The 10092-nt window shown below is 38.8% G+C and overlaps 1 protein-coding gene across 1 annotated transcript; it reads left to right on the top strand.

Annotated features, from left to right (window-relative positions):
• The first annotated feature begins 331 nt into the window (after window positions 1-331).
• Window positions 332-9856, top strand: LOC143626915 (gamma carbonic anhydrase 2, mitochondrial-like). Its single transcript, XM_077096846.1, has 5 exons — window positions 332-449; window positions 1394-1537; window positions 1626-1751; window positions 2228-2379; window positions 9314-9856. Exons 1-5 carry the CDS (start codon window positions 335-337, stop codon window positions 9593-9595), a joined length of 819 nt encoding a protein of 272 aa, XP_076952961.1. The 5' UTR covers window positions 332-334; the 3' UTR covers window positions 9596-9856.
• The last annotated feature ends 236 nt before the right edge of the window (window positions 9857-10092 follow it).

The following is a 10092-nucleotide window of genomic DNA, read 5'->3' as shown; positions in this document are numbered from 1 at the left end:
AACCAAATGTATCAAACAAAAGTAATAAACACATATTAATTCTCTAAGCAATGTTTCAAGTGTTTAGCAATTTTCGACACCACTTGGCCAGCAACAAACCTAAAACTAGCATAGCAAAACTATTTAAGCAAATCTAACAATCTAGCATAATTTTTTTGTTTTTAAGATAAAAAAAACTGTATTTAACCAAGTGAAAGTGAGTCATACTGATTCACTCACAACCCTCACTCAGAACACACCGAGTCACAACTCAGTTTGTTATTGTTATTACTTCCCATTCTCCTGAAAGCGGATACATACCCAGTTGCAGAAACTAGGGTTGTGCATAATAATAATGGGAAGTTTAGGACGAGCAATCTACCTCATCGGATCTTGGATCCGTGTCGGCGGTCAAACCGTTGATCGTGTCGGCTGTGCCCTTCAGGGCAGCCACCTCTTCCAAGAACAAGGTAAACCCACCCTCTTTAATCCTTAAACTGGAAACCCATTTTATTTAGGGCTTCATCTTATCGTCAATTTAGGGTTTCAATTCCAGTGTTTGTTTGTTTGTTTGTTTGTTTGTGATGTGTTATCAACATTTATGGAACTGGGTGCTGAGACCTTTTGGGATATTGCATTGCTCCTATGTAGAGTTATTGTTTTCAACACATAGACAGACAGACAGACACTTGATAGCGGAATTACCCTGTTGCAGTTTATAGGACGGGTTGGGTTGGGTTGGGTTGGGTTATTACACTTTATTGCAGTACATTACTTATAATAAATTTTAGGATGTCCCATGTCCTTGATCATAAGTATAAGATAGTGTGATATCGAGCGACCCTCTACTGCTACCATCCTTAGTACCTTTTGTTTTATTTTCTTTCAAGACCCTCCTATGAGTGGGATTTTATTAGGTACGTGTGCTTGTTGTTGCTGGTAAATGATTATTGAACAACATTCTTTTCAATAATTTTGAAGTTATGCTTCTTGTAATACATATGTTTTTCAGTTCCTCTTGTCATGCCTTCCCTTTTGGTGAGGGAGGAGTCTTTATGATCGGTCACATTTTTTCTTTTAAAATGCTTAATCAAAAGGAATCAGTATAAGGGAACTTGTCACCTTGCTATAAAGATATGATGATATCAACAAATAAAGTAATCTTCATGTCTCTAGATTAAATGTATTATAATATATCATCTAAAGTTTGTTTTGTATTGTACTAATCTCACATCTGATTCTTTATGAGTGATTAAGGTTCATGTTGCATAATCTTACAACATCACATATTTCCTTGTTGTTGCATAGCACATTTTCAAGTCTTTTTAAGCGTTTATGCTCCATATGCTGTTCATACTGCCTTAAAGTTTTAAATTAAGTTGTTTTTTGTGACTTATGTTGAATCTAATTGTAGTGTCTAGGCACCGAACGCTGATGAATTTGTTTGATAAAGACCCGGTGGTTGACAAAGATGCATTTGTGGCTCCCGGTGCTTCAGTCATTGGAGATGTTCAGGTGGGCCGTGGTTCCTCTATTTGGTATGGATGTGTTCTTAGAGGTAAGCACAAGTGTGACCAAAAAGTTGTTCTTTAAGGATTAATAATGTATTATTTTCTATATTTTTTAACATGGGGTTCATATTTTAGGTGATGTGAACAGCATCAGAGTTGGATCAGGAACAAACATTCAAGACAATGCTCTTGTTCATGTCGCCAAGTCCAATATAAGTGGGAATGTGTTGCCAACAATAATAGGCAACAATGTTACTGTGGGTGAGTAATTACGATCGATTTTTTTTTTTATTGTTTTTTTAGATGGTTTAGGAGGCTGAAAAGTGTGTATAGTTGGTTTTCTAAACACATTTAGTTTGTAGGTAGTCAGTTATCTAGGGTGTCAGACTTTGAAAAAAGTCAAAGTCTACTTATTCAGCTAGCGGACTTCAGAAAGTATCTTTTTTTATTCAGTATTACATTTAACATGTGCTTTGATTTTTCTCTAATAACCTGTGATCGCTACTTTTTAAAAAAAATCTAAACAGTTTTGTTAAGTTTTTCTTTCTGCCGACATTCTGATATAAATTTTATCAGGTGCAAAGAAAACTGTTTTTAAAAAATCTAAACTGTTTTCTTTAAACACATTTCAGTCTCCCAAACCACCTAAAAGTATGCTGTTACGACCAAATGCGCGTTTACTTTTTGCACGCATGCAATAAGTTGGTATTAAAAATATCGACACATGATGAATGTAGGTCATGGTGCTGTGTTACATGGATGCACTGTTGAAGATGAAGCCTTTGTTGGGATGGGTGCCACTTTGCTTGATGGATCTCATGTTGAGAAAAATGCCATGGTTGCTGCTGGTGCTCTTGTCAAACAAAACACTAGGATTCCTTTTGGAGAGGTTTGTGGGCCCTCACTCTTTTTTAGACATGACAGAATAACGCAAATTCGTTGGGTCGGGTCAACTTGCAACACATTTTTAATGAAAACTTGTTTTTTTATAATCATTAGTATGCCAAGTATGATATACAAATCTTTTAATTACAATAATAGTAATATAATATTTAAATAAATGATTAGGAGGTTTCATGCGTCGGATGACTTTTGACCTATTTGCCCTGATTTTTGCTTTAAGTTCTATTACTTGTTTCTTAACTGCATTGCTAAGTTTTTAGATATGAAAATTTTACTCTCATATTAGTATGTAATTGTTGGGTTCGAGTGGTGATCAATCAAAAATATTTATTATTAAACCCGGTTCAATAATATGTCAAATAATTAATTAATCCAATTAATCAATATGTGCACAGCGGAATAAAACGAGTAATCAACACTTTAACGAACCCGACAAGATCCTGTTACAAAATCATACGAGCACGGTAAAAATAAACAATTTATTTTTAACTACCGATGAGAAAAATATACCTCGGTTAATGATCGACCGTTTGAGACACCGAGAGTTAGCGAGCGACGCTAGGTGACGAAACGAACAACGGGGCGGCGCCGGTGCACTACGGCAGCTGCAGCGACTAACGAGGTGCGGGACAGCAGCGAACAGTAGCAGCAGGTGGTGCGTTGATTCCTCCGGCGATGGCCGGTGACGTGTTTGGCAGCGGCGGTGGCCGGAGATGGGCTTGCGGCAGCGTACGACAGTTGTTTGCTTGCTGCCATGAAAAACCAAAAAGGTGTTGTGGGGATTGTCACGGCTCCAATCTTGTGGAGTATGCTCCTGCTAGGTTTTGTTATAGATTATATTGATAATCTTACTTATCAGTAATAAAACCTAACCTAGCCTCAAAGCCCAACTCGTTTAAAACCCGCTCCATCTTTATTTATCTAATAAATAAACTGATAGGAATTAGAAAATAAAGCAGGCTAATTTATTGAATAGATATGATAAGCCAATTCGAGAAGGCAAATCTCCAGTACAATACAACATAAAAACTTCAAATACAAGAACAAAAACAACAGATAACATAGCCTTCTATTAAACCTATTAACTGGTGTGTTAACCGCTCCTGAAATTAGGGTTGTTAACTGCTCTTGGCCATTCAACTTTCCCGCTATTTTGCTGACCCAGTGGGTCCATCCAAGATGCGAAAATTGTATTAAGCTGACCCAAGTCAGCCGCTTTGACCCGATTGCTTTTCCTCGTGTACACCTTGAACCAGCTCGTATCATTACTTCCCCCTCGATAAAATGCCTTGTCCTCAAGGCGAAATTTAGGGAACTGCTCAACCAATAAATCGTAAGTCTCCCATGTAGCTTCTTCTATAGGTCGTTGGTGCCAAGTAACCAATAACTCCAAGACCTGCTGTCCTGCTTCCATGACCCAACGATGATCGATAACAGAATCCGGTTTTACATCAAATTCCCAATCCATTGTAACTGGTAAAGAAGCGATCAAGTCAGAAGAGAAAGAACCGTGGGCTGGTTTGAGCATCGAAACATGAAAGACGGGATGAACTTTAGCATCAGAAGGTAATTCTAGTTCGTAAGCAACGGGTCCGATTGCGCGTTTGACACGATAAGGACCAAAGAATCTGGGAGAAAGTTTTTCAAAGCGACGTTTAGCCAAACTTCTTTGTCGGTAAGGCTGGATTTTTAGAAAGACATAGTCTCCAGCCTGAAAAGATAGTTCTCGTCGTTTCAAATTTGCTTGATTGCGCATACGGTCCTGGGCCTTGATAAGATTACTGCGAAGGTGTTTTAACATATCATCACGATCGACCAATTGTTGTTCTAATTCCACATTCTTTGTTTCCCCCATTGCATAAGGCAAAATAGAAGGTGATTCCCTGCCATAGACAATAGAAAAGGGTGTAGTGCCTGCAGAAGTATGAAACCTGGTGTTGTACAAATACTCCGCCCATGATAAATAAGAACCATTTGGTAGGTTGTTCATGAGCAAAACAACGCAAGTAGGCCTCAAGGCAGCGATTAAGCACTTCTGTTTGTCCATCCATTTGAGGGTGGTAACTAGTACTTAATTGCAGTTTGGTCTGGCTCAAACGGAATAGCTCTTGCCAAAAATTACTAAGGAAGATGACATCTCTATCAGAAACAATTGAGCGAGGGAAACCGTGAAGGCGTATTATCTCTTGACAGAATAAGGCAGCTACACTTTTAGCTGTAAAAGGATGGGATAAACAAAGAAAATGGGCATATTTGCTGAGACGATCCACCACAACCAATATTGTGTCCACTCTATTAGAGATAGGCAATCCCACAATGAAGTCCATAGAAATATCTTCCCAAATTTGATTTGGGATCGGTAATGGCTGGAGTAAACCTGCGGGTGATGAAGTTTGATACTTTTGTTGTTGACAGACTAAGCATTGCTGAACAAATACTCGGACTTCTTGCTTCATTTTAGGCCAGAAATACCTAGTGGAGAGGCGTTTGAAAGTCTTTAAAAACCCTCCATGTCCACCAGTTGGGGTATTATGAGACTCGTGAAGTAGCTTGAGTTTAAGGTTGGACACATCTGGAATTACCAATCTGCCCTTGTAGAACAAAAATTGATCTGATAAAGAGACCAGAAACGACCGATGGGTCAAATTGGATTTGCTGAATTATGTTCGATGTGTAAGGAACCTTCTGGAGTTCTACTTTTATATCAGCCATTTCAACACAATAAGGAACTGATAAAGTGAATAATTCGCTTGAATGGGGTTTTCGAGAAAGTGCATCTGCTCCACAATTTTCTTTTCCAGCCTTATGGCAAATAGAAAAATCGTATGGCATAAGTTTGAGCAACAGTCGTTGCTGTTCGGTTGTGGTAATACGCTGTTCCAACAAGAACTTAAGGGTGTAATGGTTGGTACGAATAAGGAAGTGGTGCCCCAGCAAATAATGGTTCCACTTTTGAACAGATAAAACCAATGCCAACAATTCTCGATCATAGGCGGATTTAAACCGATTAGAAGAAGAAAACCCCTTGCTGAAATAGTCTATTGGGTGGTCATCCTGAGATAAAATAGCCCCTACCCCTGCTGAAGATGCGTCGCACTCAACAACGAACATTTTTGAAAAATCCGGTAGCCGAAGGACAGGCGCTGAAAGTAGTGTCCGTTTCAGTGTATTAAATGCAATTAACGCCTCATCTGACCAAACAAATCCATCTTTCTTGGTGAGAGCTGTTAATGGACGCGCGATTAGCCCATAATTCTGCACGAAACGTCTATAATACCCCGTAAGACCAAGGAAACCTCAAACTTCTTTGACGTTAGACGGAATAGGCCATGATTGAACCGCAGAAATCTTCTCTTGTTCCACCTGTACGCCCTCGGATGTTATAACATGTCCGAGGAAAGTCACCTCGGATTTCCCGAAGCAACATTTAGATAACTTAGCAAAGAACTGATGATCGTGATCGTATAACAGCTTCAGGGTTTGCTCCAAATGCGATAGGTGCTGCTCCATGTCGGGGCTGTAAATTAAAATATCATCAAAGAAAACCAATATGAAACGGCGTAAATAGGGTCGAAATAAGTCATTCATAATTGCTTGAAATGTAGAAGGAGCATTAGTTAAGCCGAAAGGCATAACCTTGAACTCATAATGCCCGGAATGAGTTCGAAAAGCTGTTTTTGGGATATCTTGGTCGTTGACCCTAATTTGATAATACCCTGAGCGTAAATCCAACTTTGAGAACACCGTTGCATCATATAATTCATCTAACAGTTCATCAATGTTAGGAATAGGGTACTTGTCGGCAATTGTTATCTTGTTGAGGGCCCGATAATCTACACACATCCGCCATGTATTATCTTTTTTCTTTACCAGCAAAACTGGACTCGAAAATGGGCTCGTACTTGGTCGAATGAAACCAGCAGCTAACAACTCTTCCACCTGTCTCTCAATTTCGGTTTTTTGGGAATGAAGGTATCGATATGACGAATGTTGGGTGGTGTAGAATGTGGAATTAAGGGAATTAAATGGTCCTGGGATCGATTTGGAGGGAGGTTTTTTGGTTCTTCAAAGATTGTTGCATATTGGGTTATAATGGTTTGCAAATGGGCTGGTATATGAGGGCTATTGTTTGGCTCAGCAGCCAAGTGTTGAAAACTATATGACTTTTGGCCAAGTGTTGAAAACTATATGACTTTTGGGGTCCACCTGATATACCTTGCAGCTTATATTTCTTTCCCTCTATATGAAAAACCATGAACATGTCTTTCCAATTAGCCTGAACTGTATTCAATGTGGCCAGCCACTGAACTCCCAAAACTAAATCTGCCCCACCTATTGAAAAAGGATAAAAATCCTGAACAACTTTCAGTTCATTAATTTGCAATGTAAGATCCTTACAAATTCAACCACATCGTATAAACTCTCCATTTCCAATTTGGACACCAAAAGAAGCCACTGCTTGGGTGGTCAGTTTCAATTCCTCAACCAAAACATCTGAGATAAAATTATGTGTGGATCCCCCGTCGATTAAAATAAGTACTTCGGTGGAGTGGAGCATACCTTGAACTTTCATGGTGGTAGGGTGAGGTTTCCCCAAAATAGCGTGTAAACTGATCTCGGCTACTTCATCAGAATTATCACTGGTATTAATAACTTCGTTATGGGGCTGCTCCATAAATTCCTCCTCCACTTCTAACACCTTTAGGGTACCAGTTTTGCATCGGTGATTCGGTCCGTATTTATCCCCGCATCTGTAACACTCCCCCCGAGCGTAACGTGATTGTCCTTCTGTATCTGAAATTCGAAGGGCTGGTTTTGGGTTACTGTTGGATTGGGTTGATACGTAAGTTGAATTTTTTGGCTCAAGTTGGGTTGATTTTGAGGTGATTGTCCAGGTTCCTCCCTTACCGGAACGGGTATGACTGAGTTTTGATTCGAATTCAAGGGCGATGCTCACAGCTTTGTAAACTGTTCTGGGTTTCTGTATTCTTGCATCAGCCTTTAATTCTTCTTTGAGGCCATTGAGGAACACCCATAGGAGGCAATGCTCAGGCCAGTTAGAAACCCGAGAAGAGCGTTTAGCGAACTCTTGTCGGTATTCCTGTACTGTTCCTGTTTGTCTTATACTACATAAGTGTTCATCTGGATTTTGGAACTCAGTAGGCCCAAAATTTTTCTGTAGGGCTTGAACTAGTTCCTCCCAAAATTCAACTGTTTGATTTGTGGACAACCAAGAATATAAATCAAGTGCATCTCCCTCTAAATGCATAGATGCAACATCTACCTTTTCATCCTCTGATATGTGGTAGTAACGAAAATATTTTTCAGCTTTAAGGATCCAACCACGAGGATCTCCTTCACTAAAGGTAGGGAATTCAGTTTTATTATATGGACGATACCTGTGATGATGCCCAGAAGATTCCCCCTCTTCATACCTTCCGTTACCCCCACCAGATCGGTCTCTGTGATGTGATTGGGATTTGAGGGCTGCTACATCTTTTTGCAACGTGTCAATAAATTCCAGTTTTTCAGCGATGGCGGCTAATTGCATTGCAATTGGATCTGATGGATGGTTGGTGTCGCCTGAATTACTCCGGGTTTGTACCATATTTTCGATTCCGGCAATGGAACCAATGATAGGAATTAGAAAATAGAGCAGACTAATTTATTGAATAGATATGATAAGCCAATTCGAGAAGGCAAATCTCCAGTACAATACAACATAAAAACTTCAAATACAAGAACAAAAACAACAGATAACATAGCCTTCTATTAAACTTATTAACTGGTGTGTTAACCGCTCCTGAAATTAGGGTTGTTAACTGCTCTTGGCCATTCAACTTTCCCGCTATTTTGCTGACCCAGTGGGTCCATCCAAGATCCGAAAATTGTATTAAGCTGACCCAAGTCAGCCGCTTTGACCCGATTGCTTTTCCTCGTGTACACCTTGAACCGGTTCGTATCATAAACTTTAAGATTATTATTTATATATAGTATAAATAATAATCCCGTTGAATATCGTCAATACCGGTTAACTAATTTAAGCGGATTTTATGCTCGTTACCCAAGGTGTAACTCTTACGGGTCGTAGCTCGGTCGGCCGCGCTAAATTAACTGAACAGGTCCATTATATCCAACAGTAATATATATTATATACATTCATATATCCCAAAAAAACAAGTAGACCTTTTAAATCCTCTTCTCTATGACACTTCTATCATGTCTCTGATACGTACCACCTTTGATTGCTTGCCCACGTTTCACTTCTTTCTTTTATTTTTGTTTCAAGTTACTCTATGATTTCCATGTTCTAGCTGTATTAGCAATTCCCGTTATGTTCTTTGTTATTTAAGTTTGGTTTGCATGAATGAAAATAAAGCCTGAAAATTGATCCAAGTTGTTCTTGTTCTTCTTGAATCTCTATATTTTTGGGAGATTGACCATATTTAATTGGTCTATACTTGCCTCCCTTAAATTCATCTGATTTCTCACATACTTTTCTAAGATTTGATTGTTTTTCGTTGCGCATTTCTTTTGGGAACATATATGATATAAACTACCTATGTTGAGCTTTATGTACAACCAAAAGCTGCAACTGTCTCATTTCTCTAACATGTTAGTCTTTTTAGCAAGTAAACCATTCATAATCTCTTCATCCTGTACAAACCCAAGTTTGACAGATGTGCATTAGACGCTTTCCTGTAGCCTTGTGCACTTGCGCGTCAGGTGAGCCTTTTTTATTGTAGCATGCAAGTATAGTACAAGTGTTTGGAAATCAGTCAAATGTCTAAATTGCCATTAGATATGACATAAAAATTCAAACCTAGCTCTTTTGTGTATTTATCTCTTGAATCTGCAGTCTTTCATAGTATTTTCTTGAAAAGTTGATATTTATTGCAATAATATTATTTTATCCGTAGGTATGGGGAGGCAATCCAGCCAAATTCATGAGGAAGCTTACAGAAGAGGAAATAGCAGTCATTTCCCAGTCAGCAACCAACTACTCAAACTTAGCCATCGTTCACGCTACTGAAAATAATAAAGGTTTTGAAGAAATCGAGTTGGAGAAAACACTTCGCAAGAAATTCGCACGAAAAGATGAAGAGTATGACTCAATGATTGGTGTGGTCCGTGAAACCCCCGTGGAGCTCACCTTACCCGATAATATCCTACCCGATAAAGCACAAAAAATCGGTTCCTAAATCGGTTGGTTTGGGCTCGTTAGAGTTTTCTGTTTTGATATAATTTCCACCAATAATATTTTGGGGCCAGGCTCTCAAAGTGTTGTTAAAGATCCTTAACTGTTAAAAGAGTATCTGCCATGTTTGTTGTCTGTGGTCAATGGTGAACTTGTTTTGGTTTGTAAAGATTTTAAGAGAGATTTTTGACGTTTTAATGGAAAAATATGAACCCATGTGTTTCTTGAGTTCATCAATAGGTTTGTGTTTCTTTGACCAAATTTGACTTTTGTGTGGTAATGTGATATGATATTACATGGCATTTTATTTTTTGGTCCCCATGGTTGGACCCTTGTAAATGGTGCAGAAGCTAGGGTAAAAGAAGCTAGGTAATGTGTTTCTTGAGTTCATCAATAGGTTTGTGTTTCTTTGATCAATAGGTTTTTGTCACTTTTGCACAGAAATGATGCAAAAGGAATCCTAGATATCTTGGTAGATCTTTGTATGGCTCTACAAAATCA

Source organism: Bidens hawaiensis, unplaced genomic scaffold, assembly GCF_021521415.1.
Source record: "Bidens hawaiensis isolate Kalapana, Puna unplaced genomic scaffold, B.hawaiensis_p1.1 tig00004539_1, whole genome shotgun sequence".
NCBI lineage: Eukaryota > Viridiplantae > Streptophyta > Magnoliopsida > Asterales > Asteraceae > Bidens > Bidens hawaiensis.
This window is presented reverse-complemented; position numbering and strand designations above follow the sequence as displayed.

What these genes read in the sequence shown, in the direction of transcription:
- LOC143626915 (XM_077096846.1), top strand. Translation starts at nt 335, where the DNA reads ATGGGAAGTTTAGGACGAGCAATCTACCTCATCGGATCTTGGATCCGT. An exon ending in GTATGGATGTGTTCTTAGAG is followed by an intron (nt 1,538 to 1,625) that starts GTAAGCACAAGT and finishes TTCATATTTTAG; the next exon opens with GTGATGTGAACAGCATCAGA. An exon ending in AGGCAACAATGTTACTGTGG is followed by an intron (nt 1,752 to 2,227) that starts GTGAGTAATTAC and finishes TGATGAATGTAG; the next exon opens with GTCATGGTGCTGTGTTACAT.